The sequence below is a fragment of the Amblyomma americanum genome, chromosome 2, assembly GCF_052857255.1.
Source record: "Amblyomma americanum isolate KBUSLIRL-KWMA chromosome 2, ASM5285725v1, whole genome shotgun sequence".
Classification (NCBI taxonomy): domain Eukaryota; kingdom Metazoa; phylum Arthropoda; class Arachnida; order Ixodida; family Ixodidae; genus Amblyomma; species Amblyomma americanum.
In genome coordinates this window covers 202,935,232-202,960,702 of record NC_135498.1, presented here as the reverse complement: position 1 = coordinate 202,960,702, position 25,471 = coordinate 202,935,232, and the positions used below count along the sequence as shown (strand labels likewise).

At 47.1% G+C, this 25,471-nt stretch overlaps 2 protein-coding genes across 2 annotated transcripts in view; both read left to right on the top strand.

Annotated features, from left to right (window-relative positions):
* The window catches only part of SerT (Serotonin transporter), a 429,862-nt gene that overhangs the window by 322,692 nt on the left and 81,699 nt on the right, over window positions 1-25,471 (top strand). The window contains exons 10-11 of the mRNA XM_077655629.1: window positions 9,701-9,813; window positions 23,404-23,535. Coding sequence (XP_077511755.1) covers window positions 9,701-9,813; window positions 23,404-23,535 — 245 coding nt within the window. The remainder of the gene's footprint in view (window positions 1-9,700; window positions 9,814-23,403; window positions 23,536-25,471) is intronic.
* On the top strand, window positions 6,228-7,642 carry LOC144122108 (THAP domain-containing protein 7-like). The gene is made up of 3 exons (XM_077655630.1): window positions 6,228-6,641; window positions 6,839-6,932; window positions 7,260-7,642. Exons 1-3 carry the CDS (start codon window positions 6,489-6,491, stop codon window positions 7,424-7,426), a joined length of 414 nt encoding a protein of 137 aa, XP_077511756.1. The 5' UTR covers window positions 6,228-6,488; the 3' UTR covers window positions 7,427-7,642.

Here is a 25,471-nt window from a genome sequence, read left to right as displayed (position 1 = left end):
TTCATGAGCGCCGCTATTCAAAACCTCTCTAATCTGCTGTCGTGCCGGGGCGCCGGCAACTGACAGACGCACCAATGACCCAGACGACTTCCCTGTGCACAACTTTGCTGTTGGCTTTGCCATATCGTCCAAAGACTCCCAATGGTGCTTGCGAGAACACGTGACTTCCATCATCATCATAATCAGCCTTACTATAATCACTGCAGGCCAAAGGCCTCTCCCATATCTCCCTAATTAACCATGTCCTTTGGCAGCTACGCCCACCCTATGCCGGCAAACTTCCTAATCTCATCCGTGCGCTTAACCTTCTGCCGCCCCCTGCTACGTTTGCCTTCACTTGGAATTTACTCCGTTAACCTTAAGGACCAGCGGTTAACTTCCCTTCTCATTACGTGCTCTCCCCAAGCCCATTCCTTCCTCTTGATTTCGACTAGGATGTCACAAACACGCGTTTGTTCCCTCACCCACTCTGCCCGCTTCCGGTCTCTTAGCGTTACACCTATCATTTTTCTTTCCGCGGCTCGCTGCGTTGTCATTAACTTCAGCAGCACCCTTTTCGCTAGCCTCCACCTTTCTTCCCCGTTGGTGAGTACCGGTAAGATACAGCTGTTGTACGCTTTTCTCTTGAGGGATATTCGTAACCTCCTGTTCATGATCTGAGAACCTGCCATATGCGCTCAACCCCATTCTTATCCTTCTAGTTATTTCCCTCTCATGATCCGGATCAGTAGTCACTACTTGCCCTAAGTAGACGTATTCTTTTACCATTTCCAGCGCCTCGCTGCCAATTATGAACTGCTGTTTTCCTGCTAAGCTATTAAACATTACTTTGTTTTTCTGCATGTTAATTTTTGGACCCACCATTATGCTCTGTCTTTCTAACTTATTGTTCAAGACTTGCCATTCATCTCCTCAGTTACTCAGCAAGACAATGTCATCAGCGAATCGCAGATTATTTAGGTATTCTCTATTAACTGTTATCCCCAACTGTCCCCTATTGACGCCTCGGAATACCTCCTGTAAACAGGCAGTGAATAGCATTGGCGAGGTCGTGTCTCCTTGCCTGAGGCCCTTGTTTATTCGAATTTTATTGCTGGGTTTATGGGTGACTACGGTAGCTGTGTAGTTCCTACATCCCAAGCAGCACAGGTAGTTGGCCCAACATTGGAACTGTATTGGCAAAGCTTGCCCTACAAAGGACTAGGATGAGACCATCCTGTTGCAATATTGGGCCGATGACCTGTGCTGCATGGGATATGTCTTCCAGAATTTGGACATAAGGCTCTTCTACACTCTGATTCCTCAATGCCTCTATGACTCCTGAGGTTTCCACTGAGTCAAATGTTTTATCGTAATCAGTGAAGGGTATATATAGGGGTTGGTCTGAATAGTCAAATGTTTTATCGTAATCAGTGAAGGGTATATATAGGGGTTGGTCTGAATATATATATATTCAGACCAACCCCTATATATACCCTTCACTGATTACGATAAAACATTTGACTCAGTGGAAACCTTAGGAATATATATATATATATATATATATATATATATATATATATATATATATATATATATATATATATATATATATATATATACCCGAGATATACATCCGCACGATACGCAACGTTTTCCCTACATAAGCAGCAGCCCGTCTCGTTTTTCATCCCATTGTGAACAAGGCACCCGTAGTGGTGCCGAAACGTCAATTCCCTTACGGTTATTTTTTTTTATGACTTTGACGAGTGTTCGTTTAAAAGGATATGCTGAATTTCCCTCGCCAGACGGGTTTCCGTCGAACCCTCAACTATATATATATATTGTTACGGGGATGTTACGGCGGTAAGTCTATATTGGCGGCTGCTCTGAGATGGCCAGCACTCAGCTCAGAACCGAGCGCCCAGCTACCAACTGTCAACGTCGTCGTCGTTCAGCGCACCGCCACTTCTTCGTTCATGATTCGTCCACTTGTAACACTATCCCTCTCGGCTGAAGGCAACGTCCCGGTGCGTGTTAGGCGTGCGATCTCGATGGTGGGTGATAGGGCTTGAGGCGAGCTACATGAACGACTTCGGACTTCAGTGGAGCGGACGTCGACTTTGGGTGCAGCGGCGTGATTTCATACGTTACGTCGGTCACTGCCCGTAATACACGAGAAGGACCTGTGTCGTAGGTGCGTCATGCAGTTGTTCGAGGATAGTGGACCGTAGGTGGCGGGGAACAACGAGCAAGTGCTCAGCGCCATCAGGTCGCATGTTGCGGCGGTACAGCGTGTTCCCGTCCAGCAAAAACCGGGCCAGAGAAGTGTCGCGGCGGTCGGTGCTGAGGCGGTCGATGAGAGAGGTGAGGGTGGGATCCAAGCGCTGTTCGTCGGCAATGTGGGAGAGGTCGGAGATGGAGAGGACACAGGCATCCGACTCACAGTCTGTAGAAGGAGGATCGACGGGATAGCGGGACAGGCAGTCTGCATCTTGATGGAGGCGACCGGACTTGTGAACCACGGAAAAGGTGTATTCTTGCAATCGCAATGCCCACCGGCCAAGACGGCCAGTAGGGTCCTTGAGAGATGAGAGCCAACACAGGGCGTGGTGGTCGGTTATAACAGTGAATGGGCGGCCGAACAAGTATGTGCGGAATTTTCCAATGGCCCAAACAAGAGCCAGGCACTCGCGTTCTGTGATGGAGTAATTCTTCTCGGCGGAAGAAAGAAGACGGCTGGCGTACGCAATCACGCAGTGCTGGCCGCGTTGTCGCTGAGCAAGGATGGCGCCAATTCCGTGACCACTGGCATCGGTGCGAAGTTCAGTCGGGGCAGACGGGTTGAAATGGGCCAATACAGGAGGGTTGGTGAGGACGGCGATAAGGCTGGAGAATGCAGTAGCCTGCTCTGGGCCCCAGGAAAAAGGAACGCCTTTCTGCAACAGATTGGTGAGAGGGCGAGCGACGGCTGCGAAGTTCGGGACGAACCGGCGAAAGTAGGAACAGAGACCGATGAAGCTGCGGACATCACTGGGCGAGCGGGGACAGGGAAAAGCACTGACGGCACGAACTTCATCAGGGTCAGGTTGTATGCCACTCGCATTCACCAAATGGCTGAGGACTTTGAGTTCGCGGCGGCCGAAAGTACATTTTTTTGAGTTGAGTTGAAGGCCTGCGCGGCGGAAAAGTGCCAAGATGGACGAAAGGCGAAGCAGGTGGGTTTCAAAAGAGGGCGAGAAAACAATTACATCATCTAAGTAACAAAGGCAGGTCGTCCACTTGAAGCCCCGGAGTAACAAGTCCATCATCCGTTCAAATGTGGCAGGGGCGTTACAAAGGCCGAAGGGCATGACCTTAAAATGGTAAAGGCCATCAGGGGTGACGAAAGCTGTTTTCTCGCGGTCTCTTGCGTCAACAGAGATTTGCCAATACCCGCTACGAAGGTCGATGGAAGAAAAGTAGCGGGCGCCATGTAAACAGTCCAGGGCATCATCTATGCGCGGTAGGCGCGGTCTTTCTTCGTGACCTTGTTGAGATGACGATAGTCGACGCAAAACCGCCAAGTTTGGTCTTTCTTTTTCAGGAGCACGACAGGAGATGCCCAAGGGCTGTTTGAAGGCTCGATGATATCGTTGGCCAACATCTTGTCCACCTCCCGCTGGATGATCAGGCGCTCTGGTAGCGACACACGATAAGGCCTCCGGTGTATAGGTCTGGCATCGCCGGTGTCAATGCGGTGAGTCACTACCGATGTTTGACCCAGAGGAGCAGAAGCGAAGTCAAAAATGTCGGAGTAGGACACCAAAAGGTTGTGAAGATCCTGTGCATGCTCGGGGCTCAGGTCAGAAGCAATCATCGCAGAAATGGATTGCGGAACGTTGGCCGGGATGTCGGCCGCTTGAGAGACAGTAGAAGGCGGTCCAGGTGAGAGAGCAGTGACGGTACAGTCGGTGAGAGAAGACAAAGTAGCAAGCGATATGCCTGCAGGAAGAACTTGTGGTGACAAGCTGAAGTTGAGGACAGGAAGGGAGGTGCTATTCTTGGTGACGGTCACGATGAGGTGCGGAAGAACAACATTGCGGGAGAGAACGACATCGGCGAGTGGACAGGCAAGATAATCCCCATCAGGAACCGCAGGAAATGGGGACATAGGCAGATAAACGGCAGAGTCGGGGGGCAGGCGAGCGTACTCGGTGGAGCGAAGGCGGGGCGTGGAGCTTGAGGGTGTGTCGGCTGAGCTGAGAGGCAGGTCCAATCGTAGAAGGTCGCTGGAGCAGTCGATAAGGGCAGAGTGAGCGGTTAGAAAGTCTAGACCAAGGATCACATTGTGAGGGCAGTGTTCGAGGACGGTGAACAAAACTGGGATGTGACGATCGGCAAGAGTGACGCGGGCAGTACACAGGCCAGTGACGGCAGCAGTGCTGCCATCGGCAACGCGAACGGTGGGCGAAGCGGCAGGGGTCGGAACTTTTTTGAGGCGACGGCAAAAGGATGAGCTCAGAACCGAGACTTGGGCACCAGTGTCAATGAGGGCAGAAACAGGAACACCGTCCACAAAAACGTCGAGCAGATTACAGGGCGAAGGCTGGGTCAGTAGAGGATTTTCAGGTCGGGGCACCAATGCAGCATCACCTCCGGGAGCTGCACTGGCTAGTTTCCTGCGAAGCGGCCTGCAGAGGACGGTGAGTAACTGCGGTGCGAAAGAGGTGAGCGGGAACGGTGGGCTGTCGGGGAGGGAGAGCGGCTGGTTCTACGAGGAGGCGGTGTGGACTCGGCGCTGGGTGGGTCATTCTGAGGCGTGAAGCGACGGGGTCCATAGTCATACCGGCGGTCGACGTAGGGCAAAGGTCGGGGAGCTGCGGACCAACGGCTGCGGCAGTGGCGGGAGATGTGGCCTACGCGCGAGCACATAAAGCAGATCGGCCGGTTGTCAGGGGTACGCCACTCATCCGGATTGCGATACCTTGTGTAACTTGGGACGAAGGTGTTGCGGGCCGTAGCAGTAGCGACCACGGGAGAGATGGGGCTCGCACTCCGAGGTTCGACGGGACGATGGCTGGAGGGCATGCCCAAGTTGGCGACCTCCTGGCGGACGACAGCTTGAATAAGGGATATTGTGGCCAGGGTGTTGTCTGACAAGGGCGCGTTGGGCGTAACAGGAGCCAGCGCCTCCAGTTCACGGCGCACGATGCGAGTGACGTTGTCGGGGTTGGAAGGCTGCCTTAGTGCCGGCAGCTCCTCGCACGTGGAACTGGCAGCTGTGTTAGGCAGGCGGTCGAAGCGGTGTGCAATGCGCCGGTGCTTGGCCTGCTCGAAGCGTCGACACACCTGCAGAACGGAGTCAACCGTAGAGCAGTCCCGGCATAGAAGAAGGTGGAAGGCATCGTCGGCAATGCCTTTAAGAATGTGGCCTACCTTATCGTCTTCGGTCATGTTGGGATCGACCTTTCGGCACAGTGCCAAGACGCCTTGAATGTATGTAATATATGATTCAGTGGCCGTTTGGGCGCGAGCTGCAAGTTCTTTTTTGGCAGCAAGCTGACGGCCAACTGGTTTCCCAAACAGGCCGCGGAGCTTTTGCTTGCAGGCATCCCACGTGGCAATCTCTTCTTCGTGGGTTTCGAACCAGACGCGTGCGGTGCCGGCGACATAAAATATTACATTGGCCAGCATCAGCGTGGCGTCCCACCTGTTGTGCTGGCTAACACGCTCATAAAGCGAGAGCCAGTCCTCGACGTCCACGCCATCTGTACCGCAGAATGTGCCCGGGTCGCGAGGGTGGGCGACGACGACAGTTGGCGTGGCAGGCGCAGATGGAGGGGCCGGGTCGGTAGTCATCTCGCTGGTTCGGCCCGTCGTCTCGTCGGCTCGTCGGGTCGTCGGCATGTCGGCTCGAACCCGCGACCTCCACCAAAAGATGTTACGGGGATGTTACGGCGGTAAGTCTATATTGGCGGCTGCTCTGAGATGGCCAGCACTCAGCTCAGAACCGAGCGCCCAGTTACCAACTGTCAACGTCGTCGTCGTTCAGCGCACCGCCACTTCTTCGTCCATGATTCGTCCACTTGTAACAATATATATATATATATATATATATATATATATATATATATATATATATATATATATATATATATATATATATATATATATATATATATGGGAAGCTCATCTGGTTTTAGCGGCTCGCGTGTCACCCTGTGGAGCCACTTTGGGCGGTCTCAACCTCTTCCGCCTCGTCCGGGCTAGAGAGCCTACATGTTGTGCGCCTCCGCCTTCTTTTAGGGTGGTGTCGCCTTTTGACCTGGCTCGTGCCGCCGCCCGCCGTTGACCAGTGTTGCCAGCAGACGTTGCCGCGCCATTTTGGTCCCCAGTCGGCATGCCGTCGCCGTGCGCATAAGGCTGTCGTCTTGCTGCTGCAGAGTGTCTGTGATTTTCGCTCTCGACGGGAAGTCTTTAATGATGCTAGCACTGTGAGCACGTTCAGAGTTGTGTGAACACCGAAAATGCCCGGGTGTTGCGTTCCGCAACGCACGAACCACTGCAGGAAGGGCACACGAATGTATCGTTTCCCGGCTAGCCCGAACCGACGAAAGCGCTGGCTTGTGCAAGTGAAAAGGGACGGCTGGGAGCCCACTGCTGCTTCTCGTGTTTGCGCTGTGAGTATTATACCTCGCTTCACCATGTATTTGCGCGCGTACTTATGGCCACATTCTACATTTTTGAAGGGCTCTATACTTGTGTGTTTTTTGTGAGCGCGGACGGGATAATACGGGGATAAATACACACGGCGCATACTAGCCCTCTACATTGTGTTTTCAAATAACTTTGTTAAAACTGTCTTTTCTTATTCTAGGCACATTTTGAAGATGGAAGTTTTGAGCAGAACAGGCTAGATGGATTGAAAAAGCTGAGGCCGGGTGCTGTCCCAACTCTTTTTCCCTATCGTGGTAAGCACATATGTAAAATCTATTTTGGAAAAGAAAAAAGTTCCATTTCGCTTCGACATTCCTAAATCTAATTTATGTTTGCAAAAAGAAAAAAAAACATCTGAACTCATTAGCCCAATGCACAGAGGTATCCTGTCGTTATTTTATTTTTTTACTCGAAGCACTCGAAACGGTGCATAAAATTCTTTGGGTGGTGCGTTTCATTTAAGAAAAATGCTAACATTTTTCTTCTAATTGTTAGTCTGAAAGTAAAAATGGGTATCTAAATAAGAAAGCATAGGCAAACATTTCATTGTAGTGATGTTTGCGTCCTTAATTTTTTTTCAGCCGCTCCAAAACACCGGAAGTCCCCAAGGAAGCGCGCTTTGCTTCGAGACCTGCAAATTCGTCTCGCGCCAAACGTGTTTGCACACCTGGAGACATTCCACAGCTGCCTGTACATTCTGGCGACGGAAAGATTCCTGACCACAATGCACAGTCCGAGAAATCTCTAGACAAGGCAGCGAATGGTGCAGACGACACTGATGAGTTGAGTTGTCATCGTGAGTCATCAGCCGCCTCTCCACCAAATCTGCCTTCCAACAATGTATCAAGCGACACAAACGACACTCCCGGGTACAGCCATGATGTTGTGTCAGCAGCCATTCTGCCACATCTCCGTCCCAACATTGTAGCAAATGCCAAACAAGCATTGCAATAAAGTAACCTGTTGTGAATTGTGTGTGTGTGTCTTCCCGACTAAAATACATATAAATAAAAGGGCGCTTGACGCTATGCCGACTCGGCAGTTGTCATAAATGTGCTATTGTGTGTCGCAACAGCCACTTATATAATATTTCTCAATAAATGCATGGCTACGCATTAAATCAATACATTGGGCACGTTCAGTTCGCCAGTGTCTGTACGATGCTTCCGGGAATTGACTCGGAGGGTAGTGCAATAGTGGCCTAGTTTGCGTGCAGCATTTTTCTTAATGCTCCGGCAATGTGTGAGCAATGTTTTCGATGTACCCTAGGAAAATTTCTCCTTAACACCTTGTATCTGCACATTAATGCGTAATTGGCGATGTTACACATTTAATTGTTATAACAGCGTAAATGTAGAATACTGGTAGTTTTACAATCTGTTAGGAACAATTTACATATACATAAAGTAAGAAAACCTGAAAATGAAAATAACGAAATTATTAAGGTCTATTTAATCAAGCGCGTTCACGCGATTAACAAAAAAAGAAAGTCGTTTTCTGGATTAAAAATTACATCGAAGAAAAGCGTGATAAAAGCCAGATGCGTTACTTCAGTGCCACCAAGGAAATGTAATTCTGGCAAAAGGAAGCGGCATAAGAGTGCTTCCACATTAGTAGCTAATGCTCAGATGCTTTCCTGTCTGTCGCACGATTTCACCTGGGAAAAGTTAATTACGCCTTAGCAACATTCTGAATATAAGAAACGAGATGACAACGGATATGCGAAACGCGTACTCGCACGCTTCTACGAATAGCCTTTACCAAAGACGTGAATGCCGCAGTAAACGATCGATCCTGCAATCCCGATCGTGTTCAGCAAGAGGACGCTCTTGAAAAGCTGCTTTGTCAATATTCCTCAAGCAATTAGGGCGCTTCTCCAAGCAAGCAAGGCGCTTCTCAAAGCAGGCAGGGCGCTTCTCAAAGCAGGGAGGGCATACGCTGGGGACCAAGATGGCGGCCCGTCAAGTTTGGCAGCCGCCACACCCGCCGTTAGGCAACCTTGGACCCTGCTGTCACCACCCTAAAAGAAGGCGGAGGCGCACAACATGTAGGCTCTCTAGTCCGGGCCATCTTTCGGAGCCGCTCCGGGCCGCACATACGCGGACAGAGGCATACCGAAACCCACAATTGGCGGACGCATCCCTTCTTTTGTTAAGCCCCACCACGTTTCTTCTTTGCTTTCCCCTTTTTTCTCTGCTTTTGCTTCTCTCTCTCTTTTTCTTTTTTTCTTTTTTCTTGTCGCAGTAGCCGCGTACGCACCCAGCTCGGCCTCCCTCTTTCGCTTCGTGTGTGCGTGTGTGTGTGCGTGTGTGCAGTGAGTTCACGGGTGCGCGACGCGCCACCTTTGCTTCCCTAATATGCTATAGGTGTCAGTTGTGTTCCGTTCTCCCGGCCGCCCCCTCCCCCTTTTTCCTTTAATTTTCTTTATTTATTTTCTTTTTAAGCCTTCTGTGTGTCAAGTCCCATGTTATAAGAACACGCGCCCATGCACTGTATGGTCACTATTGAAAAAGATCGGTCCTCCGATCGAAACGTCGAGTCAAATAAAAATGTTTCCTTAAATGAAGCGTATACTTCGATGTATATATATATATATATATATATATATATATATATATATATATATATATATATATATATATATATATATATATATATATATATATATATATATATATAGTCTTAATTTCTGAAAAAGGAGACGTGAAGAACTTGAAAAATTAGACCGATTAGGTTACTGTCAGTTGCCTATAACGTAATTCCTAAGGTAATCGCTAATAGAGTCAGGGCAGCCTTAGACTTCAATCAACCAAATGATCAGGCAGGCTTTCGTAAAGGATATTCCACAATAGACGTGACATCCGGCTCACTTTTTTTCATATTGCTCGGATTGCGAGGGTCTCCCCATTGCTTTCCTTCCTCCTTGCTGGTATCTCCTTTTTTAACACCAATGTGTGTTTCATGGCGCCAATAATGCGATATGGTGGTGGCGCGTGTTTTGTTTTGTTTTTTGTCTGTGCAGGCCCCGGCTTGGTCTTCATTGTCTATCCGGAAGCAATCGCAACTATGAAAGGATCCGTGTTCTGGTCCATTCTCTTCTTCCTCATGCTAATCACGCTGGGACTGGACAGCACGGTAAGTTCGTGCAGTGCCGTCGAGCAACATTTTGCGCGCACGTGTCTCGTTCCTCGGAGCCCACATTCTTCTGGCACTGGTCGCTTTGCAGTGCGCAGTTCTTGATCATTTTCTCCTTTTCTTGAGACGAATTTCGAACCGGAAAGTCACAGCTTAAAAACTCCGTGCGCCATTGCAAACAGCCTTTTTCATAACGTATCAGAGATTCGGTAGAAAATTTTATTCAGCGGTTTTTAATTTGATGAGAAGGCTGCACAAAGCGGTTCCGCCCCAAAAGATATTGGGAAGCGCCCCTGGGTGCTTTGAGGATATATAATTTTTGGAAAGCAAAATCCTCAGCATTACCACCCATGTATGCTGCTTTCAAACTAGGAAACACAGCCCAACTTTAAGTGAGAACAGAACGCCAACCAGTTTACGATAACACGACCCCAGACACACGTATACCCCTAAATTTTCGACAAGGCAATTTTTCAAGACAAAATTTTTATGAACACAATTTTTTCAAGCATAGTATTAATCCACATAACCAATAATATATCCTCAATCCTTCTCTCTTCAGATTTCTTTCTCTTGCTGTGAACGTTTTTTGCTATGGTCAGAAAAAATTTTCTATTGGTTTTCTATGTCATCGGAACTTCGTAATGCCAACGACGGGCAAATTTTAAAAGAAACGCTGCTACGCATCGGTGGATTTGACCATTACCATACAAAATTTCATAGCAGTACCTTTCAATATTCCACAATTTCCTCAAAATTAATTTTGATGTCCAAAAATCCTGGACTAGCTGTAAAATTCTTTCTCTTTTGAGGCAACACGAATATCCTAGCTAAAGCAGCAAAACCGAAGAAAATGTTCTGGAAGCTGTTGTCTGAAAATCTCACCTCTGGCAGCGCCGTCTTGCAACTCTCTCAAAGCTAAATTCTCTTCCAGGGATTGTAATAACGCAATTTTTTCAATTTTAAATATTGAGTTTATTGGATCAATGAAGACACCTTATTTAAAGCGGCATCCTAAAGATGAGTTCTCTTGGCTACGTGGTAGTGATGAAGCCTAGCCTCACCTGTCTCCTTTCTTGACGTGCTCGAAATTCCTTTCTTGTCCCAATATGTGAACAACTGCGCAATTTGAAAGCATTACTCAAAATCGGCCGAGTTGGTTGTGTCTACGTCCAACAGCGTGGGCTGCAACCCCTGCTTCGTAGTTCACGGCCACACTGTCTTCCGGTGGCACAAGGACACGTCCATCGCTGAAGCCTCCCGCCGGAGTCTCGTCGTGATGAACATGGTGATAGGAGACCGGATGTGTAGCCCCCGTCACTGCTCCAGCGAAGCTCCACAAACGGCGCGAGTGTTTTCCGCTTCGCGGCCAACGCGCTAATCGAAAGTTCGCAGTCCGTCCACACTCCGGGCACTGCGCTGATCTTATGCACACGCCGACTCGCCGTCATTCCCACTTTAACTTGCGAAGATCCTTATCTCCTCTTGCGACATGATGACGAAATTGTCGACGCTTTCAATGAAACTAGAAAGTCCGGCCGACTCCGAAGAGTTGGAAGGGTCGCCTTTGCCCCAAGGTAGGCTAAGCGGTGGCGGACGGCTCCTTTGCGCGCCGCTTTACTTTCTGGCAGTTTCCCTGAATTCGTGCTTCGTTGAAAACTTTCGACATTGAAAGTCTCTTTTCTTTTCGGCACGCATCGATGCGGAAAGTGGAAATATTAGCGAATGCTTGCAGAACACGCAATAAGAGCTCCGCGTCGCAGAAACAGCAGGCGGATTATATATGGCCACTTTGCGCGCTAGCAGCCAGTGGTTTCGGCGAAATCACACCCCGTGGTACACAGGTCAAGCGAAAGCGTTCTATTTTGGCAGCGGCAAAAGTTTATATTTTCTAAGCTGCACGTGCATCAAGCTTTGAAGACAGTCTTGGGGGGAAAAACTATAGGCCCATGGACTTGCGCAAGCCCGATGGCGGGCGACACCGACATTGGATGCGTCAAATGTTTGAAAATGAGTTCAATTTGCACCTCTCATGGCTGCCACCAGTGCTTTAAGTGCTCTTTTAAATATTTCCGTAGCATTTCTGGCTCTAAATTGTTTTATGTGGAAGAGGAAGGATCATGGTTTTCAGTCAGAAACACAAAACGGATTTTTAATTGAAAAACCGATTTTCGACCCGCGTTTCCCCTCAACGCTGTTCTACGAACAGCTTGCCCTGCCTAGTGCCCATACGACCACATTCGCTGCCTCATTCTTCCACCGGACAGCATTAGGTTAGAACGGCCTTTCCCACAGGGTCGCTGCTATCGCCTGCCCATCAAAGATTTAGAAAGCCGTAACAGATCGTATTACATGGTGAACTCGCGTGGGAACCGCTGCACTTTATTTTCTGTATTTTTCTACCGCTTGTGTAAAGCCCCTACGGCGGTCTTAAAACAATATAATGGACTGAAGTCCGTCCTGTTAATTTTCTAGTTTAGGTTGCAGCTCTGAGCGCAGGAGCAATACAGCCTTTGAATATCAGCCCTGGCGCCATTAGTCTTTCAAAGATACCTGTCGACACTTCATGCTAAATCTGCCGACAGTATCGCGGCACTTTTATTTCTTTTCACCTTACTACTTTGTTCGGACCTTTACATGTACTTGGTACATTCATTTAAAGATACTGCAATGTATTTGTACTCGCCGGATCAGTGCATTGTTAGATATAACGTTTTTTTTTTTTTGCAGCAGTGGTGTAAAGCTCAGGACACCTAGTTCCTTTTTACAAAACTCACTAGGGACTGCAAATCTTCTTGCCCATCAGCTAATAGAACGCAGCGTGCGTTAAAACGTTTTGTATTAGCAACGTCTGATCTACTCGTTTCTTAATATAATACAAAAGCAGAAAGCATACACGCTAAGTAATAGGCACAAACACGAGTTAAACTGAATCTCCCTGCCACGAACACTGAGTTCTCACGCAGAAAAGAAAAACTAAATTTCGGGAATTAACTTTACTATTCAGGTGGACTGAAATTAAACTCCGCTTAGCAGCAGTTGTTGCTGGCTTTCGATTAACCTGACCACTCGAACAATTACTGGTTTCGAATTCTGTTAACGTCCCTGTACCTTAGTGTACAGGTACGGAAAAAATTAAGCAGAGCACGTTTTTGCTTTGAAATATTTTTCACTTGTTGCTTGATTGAAACTGGGGCTGTTGTATGTGCAGACTGGTAGTGCATACGAGTGCGCTCTCTCATGCACAAATAATGTTTCTTCGTGTCCGTCAGCGAAAACGTGATTGCAATGAGGACGGAATAGCGTGCTCCTTTTACTAGTGCCCGCACTTGCACATGCGTAAGGGTGCCCTGAAAGACCTTCTGAGAAGAGAATATGAACTCGCTCAATCACTGTGTTGTGTTGACATGAACACCTGAGTCAAATAAATCATTTTTACACACAGCCGACAACCCACAATTGCACGTGAAAGTTGGCGAGCCCTTTCAGGCGACTTTTTCATTCTCGAACCATCCTCTGGAGCGTGCTCTTCCGTATGAAAGTTCTTAGATAGCTATTAGTTGGATTCTTTCACATGTCAGGCCGCAACCGTGGCTGCCGCTGCGTCGCTCCGGCCGATCAGGAAGCTCCGTCCCCCGGGAAATTCCCGCGTCTTTGTCGGTCAGGCCGGTAAGAGAAGCGCCGACCCTTCAGCATGCAAAAAGTGACGACACGAGAGGGAAACGCGCGAAGACGCTGAAATTCAAATTTTGAGTAGAGATAACTGACCTCCTGCAAAGCGCATTGAAAAATTCTTGCAGGAGGATATTGGTCAAGTGGCGTCCTACCGGCGTGTGCCATCCCTGGCACACGGAAACCTTATTGAGACCATTTAGGAACTCCATTCAGAAAGGTCTCTGGAACTTATTCGTCATTGTGTTCTCATGGTGTTCTCAGGCATGTCTAGTTTATGCACCATACGCTTAGAATATATTGGCTAGAATACGACATATCTGGTGGCCATGTAGCTGAGATTTCCTCCTGTATTTTTCGTGGCTCCGCTTCGAGGGAATTGTTTGCTTCTTTCTTTAATTTATTTTGACCGACTAGCACGCAGGATGCAAGAATATGACTCATAGACAACTTACAGAGTACTGCTGTGATTCACGAGGAGAAAAACAGTGCACGCCTGCAAAGTCTCATCTCCGAATACATTGCACTACTGTATACACTATTCGCCGGCCGCACAGTAATCAAGAAACAATACCGAATAAGCAGTCATTTTCACAACACATAGACGGCACAAACAATGCACTTGGACAACAGATATCACCCATACAGTGTAAAGCGGTACCTGGTATTTTTTTACAAGGTGCAAGGTTTTTAGACAAAGGAAATAGCGCAGTATCTGTCGGACATGTCGGCGGACACCTCAACCACGCCGTAAGGGAAGGATTAAAGGACGGACTAAAAGAAAGAAAGAAAGAGATTTTGTAGTGGAGGGCTGCGGAATAATTTCGATCACCTTGTGATCTGTAAGGTGCGCTGACATCGCACAGCACACGGTCGCCTTACCGTTTCGCCTCCAATCATTTTCACAACACACATAGACGGCACAAACAGTGCACATTGACAACCAATATCACCCATGCAGTATAAAGCTGTACCTGGTATTTTTTAGGAGGTACAAGATTTAAGAAAGGGGTCTTTTGCTTTAGATTCGTTTTATCCATAAGGCTATTTTGGGGGCCATGATGGGCGCCAAGTAAGAGACAGAATGATTTAATTAATTTTTATTATAGAGGGTATATTGTATGAGCAGAACTTGCACATCGTGCTCCAGACCGTCTCATCATCATCAGACTGATGACCCCCACTGCAGAGTAAAGGCCTTCCCTGTGTCTCTTCCTGTTGCTTCTCGTGGCTTCCTGTATTAAAGCGGCCATCTCCAAGTCTTGCTCAAATGCCATCAATGAAAGGGTTGCGCCCCAATTGAAAAGGTGGACAGAGAGTGGGAACCCTTAGCATGTGATCGTGAAAGCTAGCAGGAGGTTGCCAAGGTGGATTCCGGGAAGCATACCGTCGAAGTGCTGCCATTACATCATTCGTGCAGACATTGGCGCATAGATTTAACAGCGTAGCACGACGTTACAACATTCCGGAATGTTATGCGCCCCTCGAAGGTAAGCAGCAATCTCTTAGCAGGTGCTTAGCTTTAAGGATGAGGGCGGCAGAAGGAAAGAAAGAAAAAAATGAGGGCAGTATCAAGCATACAGCCTTGCTCCTTCCTTGTGCCAGGGGAGTTGTCGTTATACTGTGGCGCAATGTACATGGGCAAAACCGGGCGACGCTTTATTGAAAGATTAAGGGCACAATGAAGATTATTCGGGTGAGTTTTTCTTGATAACCTCGCTAAACATGCCGCACGTGTGGTAAGAACTATAAGAAAAACAAGCTCCAATACAAACCGTTCTTCGAGAAAACAATTCTAAGGCGCCGCGGTGGCTCAGTGATTACGGCGCTCGGCTGCTGACCCGAAAGACGCGGGCTTGATCCCAGGCTCGGTGGTCCAATTTCGATGGAAGAGAAATTCTAGAGGTCCGCGTATTGTGCCATGTCAATGCACGTTCTCAATGCACAACAGGTGGTCGGAATTTTCGGAGCCCTTCACTACGCGTCCCTGAGAGCCTGAGTTTCTTTGGGACATTAAACCCTAATGTACAAATAAACGAACAAGATAATTCTGTTGAGGCGCAGGGATCAACTTGTGCTTGAGCTCATGGAAGCCTTTCATACACGTATCAGTGGAGATAAATGTGTCAGTCACACTTCCGTCCGTTTCTCGCACAGGTACCTGCCTTAGCCTTGCCTTAGCATTACATGCTCTGCCCAAGCCCATTTTTTCCTCTCAATTTCCATTACGATATCATTAACCAGTGTCTTCCCCCTCACTCACTCTGCCGGCTTCCTGTCTCTTAACGTAACACCTGTCATTTTTGTTTCCATAGCTCGCTGCCTTGTCCTTTTCCTTAGCCTCCAGACTTCTGCCCCATAGGTGACTACTGGTAAGTTACTGGTGTTCTATAGTTTTCTGTTCAGGGATATTAGTAAACTATCATTCATGATCTCGGAGAAACTGCCATAGGCGCTCCACCTCATTCTTGTTCTTCTAGGTGTTTTCCTTTCATGATCCGCATCAGCGCTGATTGCCTTCCCTAAGTAGACGTATTTCCTTACCGCTTGCAGCATTGCAGCACCTCGCTACCAACTGCGAACTGCTGTTCTCGTGCGAGACTGTTCAACAGTACTTTGGAACAGCCGCCTACCAGGTGACGTTTTGTCACCGCTTTTTTGGCGCTAGACATTTGTTGATATTTTTTGTAGCGATAGCTACACCATTTCGAGCCTTCAGCGTGGCGGCGCCGCTACGCTGTCGCGTGGTTGGTCACATGGTGGGGAGCAGCTGCCGGTGGCGCGCCGCCGTGGCTGATCACGTGGTTCGTCACGTGGTTGGTCACTTGACCAAGTACCACTCAGCCTGCGGTAGCTATCGCGTCACTCCAGGTTTAACAAGAGCTAAACCACCGCCAATTTTTTTACTTCAATACGCTGTTCGAAGGATGGTCTCCAATTCTCCTGATCGGTCATAGCCCCTGAAATAAAAATTCCAAATGTGACTTAACGCACTTAGCTAATCAAATAACTAATTAAACTGCTGTTCCTCTTTCCTGGTGACCGCCATGGTCTCCAATTTAGCCCCAGGGCAAATGAAATCTAAAGCAGCTCGCATTTAAAAAATTTTTTTAACATTTTAAAAAAGAACACCAGGTACAAAATAACAAAAGTAGAGAGAAGAGGGCTAATTCTAAGTTAAACAGCCACTTACGCGTATGCCACTGCGAGCATTCTTTGAATCGTTTTGGGGCAAAAGCGCTACCTAACGCGGTCCCAACCAAGCATTTTGTGTGAAGCTTGGTGTAACTGGGGTAATCTGGGGTTAGTTCGTAGGAGCGTCGCGAGATCTGTAGGCAATGGGAAGAAGGCGCGCGTTAGCTTCCGCCGAATGGGGAGAGGGTGTGAAGATGAAGAGCGGGAAACGTGGTGGCGTGCATCCTATATTCCAGAAAGAAGAGGCGAAGAATGAAAGCATGCTTTCGCACGTCTACTTAGTATAGATACCACAGAACACTACCCTACGATTTTTTTGTGTTTTACAAGCAACAGCTTTATAATACAAGGCAACACAGCACACATCGCAACAAGGCAGATGTTAGGTTTGAGCCAACCAAAATACAAAAATATAGAACCAGACCATTCACATTGTAGCGAGATATCTATGCTCATTTTTTTTCTCGAAAAAGTTGTACTGCTATCTCTTGGCGAAGTATGTTAGTAACTGAGAGAAGATTGTTTACTTTGAAAAACGCGTGTTGAGGTAACGATCAGTTTCATATTAATAGAATTGGTTTCTTGAGCATGACAGGAAGCCGTTCAAAACTATCCTTAGAAGTTGAGCCCCACACATATACGCCCTAATGTAGCCGTGGGTAAATCATTTCTCCGTACACCTGTCGCTTGTACCACGGGCGTAGTGTGTTCTTGAATTTGTTTAGCACACCCAGAGATTTAGGTATATTGATTTAATTGCTGTCAAAAGAATACGCCTAAAATTTTTTGCTTGATCACACGTGCTATATTTGTCCTGAAATCTCAAGGTTACGAAACACAACCTGCACTCGTTTTAACAGCGCAAATGAAAATACTTTTAGCATCTTACGAAGTTTATTATTAATATTAAACTTAATAACAACAACAAAGTTACATTAATACTAAAACTGTTTATTATGTCCACGTTGAATGGGATAAGCAACTCTAGCTTAATATAACTGTCCTTTTGTGAATATCCGGTAAAACATATTTTAGCTCCTTCTCGTTCAGTCTACTTTATCATTCCGTTATGTTGGTTACACATCATATATACTTAAGATTATATTAATAAACGAGTTTACATGAAATGATCACAGCACATATTTTACACATTTGTTCCTTGAGATCTTCCAAATTGTGCTATCCGAGGCGAAAGCTTAGAGGTGCGCCAAGTAAGGTCAGTATTCTTGCATACTCAACATTTATTAGGCCAAAATAAGAGTATGTTTCCGTCTTATGGGACCCAATCACAAAGAAAACAGACATTTCGCAGCTTATTTTTGCCCGCAATGAACGCGCTTAGGTTTATTTACAAGAAACACCAGAGGTTAAATTCTTCTACGTCACTAATGAAAACCAATCCTATCCCCCTACTTAAAGTTACGAGAAAAATGTGCAGTTTATTGCTTATGCATAATAATTCAACACAAACTAAACAAAGGCGTCTCGGTTTCTTAGTGGTTATGGTGCTGTGCTGCTGACCCGAAAGACGCGGGTTCGATCCTGGTCGCGGCAGACGCATTTTGTTGGAGGCGAAATGCGTGAGGCCCCTTGTGGTGCGCGATGTCAGCGCACGTTACAGATCCCCAGATAGTTGAAATTACCTTAACCGTCCACTACGGCATCCCTCCTAGCCTGAGCGGCTTTGGTAGATTAAACCCCATAAAACAGAGCCCAAGCACGCCTTCCCTCCAAAGTCTAAAATATTTATCGTCTAGACGAACACACCAGGCAGGAAGTCATTTTCTTGGAGCAATTTTTGCAAAAAAAATGAGATTTTTATGCACAGCTTTTTTCCGCGGATGGTTTCCGACTAGAACTGTCTTCAGCTGGTTATTTTTGAATCCTCTTGTTTTAGTGCAAAAACACTACTCCAGACGTACCAACCCCTTAGCAAGGATCTTGACGTCTTGTATTGTCCTGAGCTCCGAACTGACCCAAGCTAACCCGAGTAGCTCGAGCAAGTTCGAAGTAGTGCTGCGCCAGCTACAGCCAATGGGAGAGGAAGTTTGGGTAAGTTCGGAGGAGCGTCGCGTGAGCGGCAGCCAGTAGGGGGCAAGTGGCAGTTAAACGAATGATGGGTCGCAAGAAATAACTCGGGAAGACCAACATGAGTCGTACAGTCTCTACCGGTTGCTGAGATAGAAACAGTGCAGTGTCGCCAGTGCAGTGGCGCTGGTATTATGATATGAGGACTCCGAGGAGGGAATGACCAATCCAGAATATATGGGCAATAACCCACTATATATATCGCGGAATAACATAGCTTAAGCGTCCCCTCCAGTTGAAGAATGAACAACTGCTTCGCAAGTCTACTCCGTTTAACTGCGTTAAACCCCTGCCACTTTTCGTTCTCTAGTCTTCTAAAACAGCACCTCTTTTAGTGAATATGCCTTGTACATTTTTATTCTTGCAAACTTGTAAAATTACTTTTCTTGCGCGTTTACTACTTTCTTCTTTCGTATTACCCCTTCTGTAGTGCCAATAATTCTGGCCTGCAGTATTTAAAAAAAAAACTCAATAATAGTTTAGTACGTGACTTTACCTGGAAATATTACATAGTTTGATCCATGTTGCGAACTAACTGAATGTAATGAAACCAGTCTAATGGGTGCTCGAGACATGCATTTGCATCGGTTATTACGATAATTATGTCTCTGGCTTGAAAAACGATGCTCACGTCACCAGCAAATAAAAAATATCGAGGGTTAGAGGCATAGATACAATGCAGAAATAAACATACACACGGCCAGAATTTCTGAAAAAAGGAAACACAACGTTTCGGCGCCCGTACGGGCTCTTCATCACATGGAGCGCCGCATGGAGCGACGGCGGCTTAAGTACATTTAAAACTGCGTAGTGTCCGATTGTAGATCTCTGGAAGACTTCCGCATGTCATCCTAAGAGCATGTTTCGTGCTATGTATATGAAAGATTCTAAACGAAAGACGTGATGATGTTTTTCTCTGTTGCAATGACCGATGCTTCGTCCCAATTATGGTGTGTCCCCTTGATACGCTGTATTCCGCCAAAGCATTAGATGTGCAGCGGCCATTCGTGATGCCATTCTGATGCTTTTTGAGCCTACGTCTGAAGCTTCTGGTGTGAATAATCCAAGCAGCATCACAGCCTTGACTCGGTATCTTGTACACCACGCCCTGCGCCTTGAGGGATCTAGACGATCTTTTATCCGGTCCAGCTGTGGTTTCAACTTGCTGGCAGGCACATGAGAAATGTGCGCTCTATAACATTTGAAAATGCGTGAAGATGCTTTGTTTACCCTGAAAGCATAATGAATGCTCGCTCGCTTGGCTTCTGTGTTTTTCTGTTTTTGTCCAGGCCGGGAGGCTTGAGCGGAGCGCTCTTGGCTTTACACTAGCTGCTCATGATATCCTTTGTTTTTCATGTCTTGCTTCACTTTGTAGATTTCGCAGCAGCCTTTTTCCTGGATCGAGCACAGGGTAAAAGAGCGATTTGGCGATTGACCGCTTGTGTCCGTTTGGATGTGCAAACTGAAAGTTAAGGTACTTAACTTTAAGCGTGCGTCGGTTTTCGATATACTGAAGTTTCAAGCATGGTTGTTTTCCTCTGCGCGAGGACATTATGAAAAGAGATTTTTCCGTTGGCTTCTTCTACGGCAAATTGTACTGATGGATGAATTGAATTTCGATGAACTAGGAAAGGCTGCACATCTTCGAGATGCATAATGCTGCAACAGTCGTCCACATAGCGTAGGAATAATTTCAGGGCTGGTTGGAACGTGGAAATGGCTGCTCGCTCAATGGCTTGTAATGCGTGGTTGGCGCGGACAACGCGGACAGAGGCTCCCATTGCTGTGCCGAAGCGCTGGCTGTAGAAAATTCCGCTGAAGACAAAATACATGTGTCGAGACAAAATGTGAAGACGCGGCATAGGTCGCCCATGTCGAACGGAGTTCTTGAAGGCAATGAGTCGTCTACGGAAAGCGTTTCCTTAGAGCACTGTACTGCGAAGTCCATAGGGACGCAGGTGAACATAGATTTCATGTCAGATGAAATCATGAAGTCCTCGTCTTCAATCGATGTCAGGTTTAGTTTTCCCATAAAGTGGTGAGAGTGTTTAACGTAGGTGTTCGTTTTTCCAACTAGCGGACGAAGGACTTCGTGCAGATGACGGAACAGTTGGTATAGTGGTGAACGCCTGTAGCCTACGATTGGTCGCAGCGGTACACCTGACTTTCGCTCTTTTGGAACTCCGTAGATCGGTGGAGCCGAGCCGTTGTGGCAAAGAAGCTTGTTGCACAAGTATTTCTCCTTAGAAGGCACGTACTTGAACACTTCAGTAACAGCTTCAGCAGTTCCGATACAGTTTTTTCGATGGATCGCGGTTGAGTTTGATATAAGTGTCTGCACTCTCAAGAAGTGCGAACATCGTCACTATGTAGCAAAACGGTGCAAAATGACGATGGCGTTGCCTTTTTCGGCGGTTATGATTGCGATTTCGCTGTTCGACTGCAACTGTTTAATGGCTTTCTTTTCTGGCAGCGATGGGGACCCCGTTTTCTTCTGCGACAGTTGTTCAAGGGCTCCAATGGCATGCGAACGTGCCTTCTCTCGTCGGCTGAGCTCAACCTGCCGAACCGCTTGTTCGGCAGGTTGAGGAAAATTTGTAAATGCCAGGAGATCCACGAGTACGGACGCTCCTTTGTAGGAGAAATGACAACTTGCCTTCTTGAGCAGACATTCTCCAGTCTCTTCCTAGCGGCGACGCTGTTGGCGTGCAGCATAACTTCAGGGAAGGTGTCGGTCACGTCATAGTGGAGTGAGCTTTGCGCAAAGAATACATCCGCTTCCAACCGCTTGATCATGGCTTTTGTTTCGGCGATCCGTGCTTGAAGCAGGAGTTTTTTGGCTTTGGCAGTGACTAGCCTTCCAAACGGTGCAGGCACTAGGTGCGGTAACGTCAGAGACTGCGGGATGAGGCTGAGACTTGCAGCGTAGGGGGAACTGAAGTTAGCACTGAAAAGATGCCAGTCTAGAATTTAGGTTGACATACTGCCTTATTCTTGTGGTGACTTCCGCTCCATACTTAGCGCGAAAAGCAATATAGTCCAGAGTTTGACGGACTGCCGTCTGACGAGGAGCGAACACGGCAGAAATAAACATACACTCGCCAATATTTCTGAAAAAAGAAAAGACATACGACGTTTCGGGGCCCATACGGGCTTCTTGATTACATAGAGCGCCGCTTGGAACGACGGCGGGTTAAGTAAGGCGAAAACTGCGTAGTGTCCCAATGTAGATCTCCAGAATATTTCTACATGTCCTGTTAAAAGCATGCTTCGTGTAATGTATATGAAAAGATTCTAAAAAAAAGGCGCGATGATCCCAATCGATGGTGTGTCCCGTTGATACATTGTGTTCCGTTAAAGCATTAGACGTGGAGTGGCCATTCGTGACGTCATTCTGATGCCCTTTAAGCCTGCGTCTGAAGTTTCCGGTTTCGCTAATGTAACCAGCGTCACCAGCTTGACACGGTATCTTGTACACCACTGCAAAAAAACAGCGCGAACAAACGGGGACTAGACGAAGAATACACAGGAACAGCGCTTGTTCCTGTGTATTCTTCGTCTAGTCCCCGTTTGTTCGCGCTGTTTTTTTGCATTATGTATCACCAACTCGCCCGCTTATCTATCCTGTTGTACACCACTCCCGGATACCCTGAAAGATCTAGGCGCTATTTTACCCAAACTTGGTGGCAGGCACATGAGAAATGTGCACGTAATAACATTTAAAAATGCGGGAAATTGCTTCGCTTACCCTGGCAGCATACGGAATGATCGCTCGCTTTTCTTCTGCGTTTTTCTGTTCTTGAGCAGGTCGGCAGGTGTGAAAGGAGCGTTCATTGCTTTTCACTAGCTGCTGAGGATATCCAGTGTTTTTCTAGTCTTGCTTCACTTTGTCGATTTCGCAGCGGCCTGTTCATGGCTCGAGCATAGTGTCGAAGCGCGATTAAAGATCAATTTGGCGGCTGACCGCTTGTGTCCAATTGGATGTGCAGCCTGAAAGTTAAGGTACTTTACTTAAATCGTGTGTCGGTTTTCGATATACTGAAGTTTCAAGCATGGTTGCTTTTCTCTGCACGAGGACATTAAGAAAGGGGATTTTTCGTTGGTTTTCACAACCTGACCCCTGACACCTGCGAGCCTACACCAAACAACTTTTGGCACGTTGAAACCTCTGAACTACCATCTCGAGAACCTTAAAGGAAGCTACATGGATCTTACTAATTGTACTCAATTTTCGAAGGTTCATTGCTACTCTAACTTCACTGCGTAGTCTCTGTGAGGTAGAAAACAGATGCGTGCTCTGGAAGAAGCGATTACACTTATCTTCCCTGTTATTCGAAGAGGGACCTCTGAGGGTTGTTTCAACCATGCATGTGCGCATGTGGATGAATCTTTTCTCATCGCATGTCACTCTACCTGCTCCTCCTACCTCTGCCTCCCATTGCGTGGTATAAGTGCAAGGCGGCACAAGTGAATGCTGTTCAATTTTAAAATGCTACACGGCGTACAACGCCTCAATACGCAGACAGAGACGCGCGTTCGAGCTTAGATCACCCGCTAAAGGCCTACGTGACAAGTCGTGCAGTAACACGGGTTCTCAAAGTACCTGAAGGGCGTATGCATTTTATTGCTGTGCAGTTCGGTGGCTTGGAGGCGATGCTCACTGGCCTGTGCGACGAGTACCCGACGGTTCTTCGCCGACACCGGGAGATCTTCGTCGGATGCGTGATTCTCTTCATTTATGCTTGTGCACTTCCGACGACAACATACGTGAGCCCGTCCGCATGCTGTGGTGTTTTCATTTTCCTGTGGCGTGCTTCGTTTCTCAGACACATTCTTCGCTGCTTCGGCAGTTTTGTGGTTTATAGGGAAACACTCGGTCGCACCTATGTACACAACTGGTCCTGTGCGTATACATTCGAAAATCGCTTCAAATTCGGAGGTCGAAATAGAAAAAAACACGTTTTTAGGAACAAACTCACAGCCGCAGCGTCAATTATCTAAACATCACCGTAACTTTATGGGCAATTAAACAGAATTTGTCACTTAGCTCTTAAATGGTCACAGCCTTGGGGTGGGGGCTAATGAAGAGATCGTCGCCAAAAACACGATGATGTCATATCTGTTTTTGAAACGACAAGTCGTTCTCAAAAGCCCTCAGCGCGAGGACGGGCGACGCCTTTTTTCTCACAAAAGCGAAACTCTGCGATGTCTGCTATTCGCAACTTCCGCTTGCAAATTTTCCAATGCCTCCGGCCTAGAATTCGATCGGCCAGCGCTACTGTACCACGGCAGTTTTTTTTGCGCCCTCACCCTCAAATACGATAGCCTCACAACTGGCGGTGACAATCCTGTGGCAAAATATAAGTGTAACGTTAAGAGACAGAAAGAGAGAGAGTGGATCATGGAACAAATGCTGGTTAATGACATCCCATGGCTAAAATGAAAAAGAAATGGGCTTGAACAGGGCATGCAATTCGAAGGCAAGACAAGAAATGGTCGCTAAAGATTCTGGATTTTAAGAGAAGGCAAGCGTAACAGCAGGTGGCGGAAAGTTTGGTGGGCGGATGAGGTTAAGAATCTTTGCGGGGATCAGATTACCGCAGCAGGCCCGGAGCTGGGTTAATTGGAGAGATATGGGAGATGTATTAGTCCTACAGTGAGCGTAGTGAGGCTGATGATGATCATTATGTTTTCTCTTGCACTACGGGGTCATTCTGCGTCCAGCCGGCCGGGAAGGCGAGCTTCCGTGCCAGCTGCACGCAGGCGTTATTCAAGTACGCAACACGTTTCCCCAACCCGTGGCGCAGAGTCGCAGCCACGGCAGGTCCGGACGAAATAGGCAATGGCAGGGCACGCTAGGAAATAGTTTGTTATTCTAACGCGAGGTAAAGCATACTGCGGAAGAATGGTCTATCCGTAAAATAGATGTTCAGCAGCTCACGAAGTCATTGACGTCGACCGGCGTTGGGTTCGGGAGCCCCGGCGGGCAGCGAGAGGGTTCCTTGGGGCATTTCAGTCAGTCCGTGTATTTTAAACATCTGCTGCCAAAGCTGACAAAAGTTGCGCAAGGTTGATTTGCTACGCCAACAAGCACAGCTTGTAAGAAGGGAGACTGCGTTGCAGGTTTTGTGCAATTTTAATAAACATTTTCATTCTAGTGCACAGAGAACCTGTGGTTGTTTTACTTGTTGCACTAAAGAAACAAGCAATGCTACCTTAAGGAAGGTTAAAGATATTGCAGAAGAGACGTAATTTCTTGGACTTCTACACAGCAGGAACATACCGCTTTATGCAGCAATTGCACAGGGTGAAAAAAAAGATAGACAGTGAAGGAAAAATAACCAGCTTCAAAAACAGCCAGCCTGTTAGTATGACTTACAGAAAACGTATCCCAAGACAGCACTGAAAGATCAGTTTCGAAATCACTTGTGTGATTCCAAAGCACATGCCCTACAACTCATTGATAGCAGGATTTTCTGCCTCGAGGGCAAATTTTGAAAGGTGTTTTGCATGAAACTACAAATCTCATTTATAGCTTTATTTTCATTTATTTAACATCATAATTAACAGAACACAAGTTAATGTGTGATGGCAGTTTGCAAAAGCCTGCACGTCACAATCACGTTTTCTTAACGTCACAGAAAGGCACAAAAGCAATGCGGCGTGCACAGGCTAAACGAAATCCACATAGCACAAAGAAAGA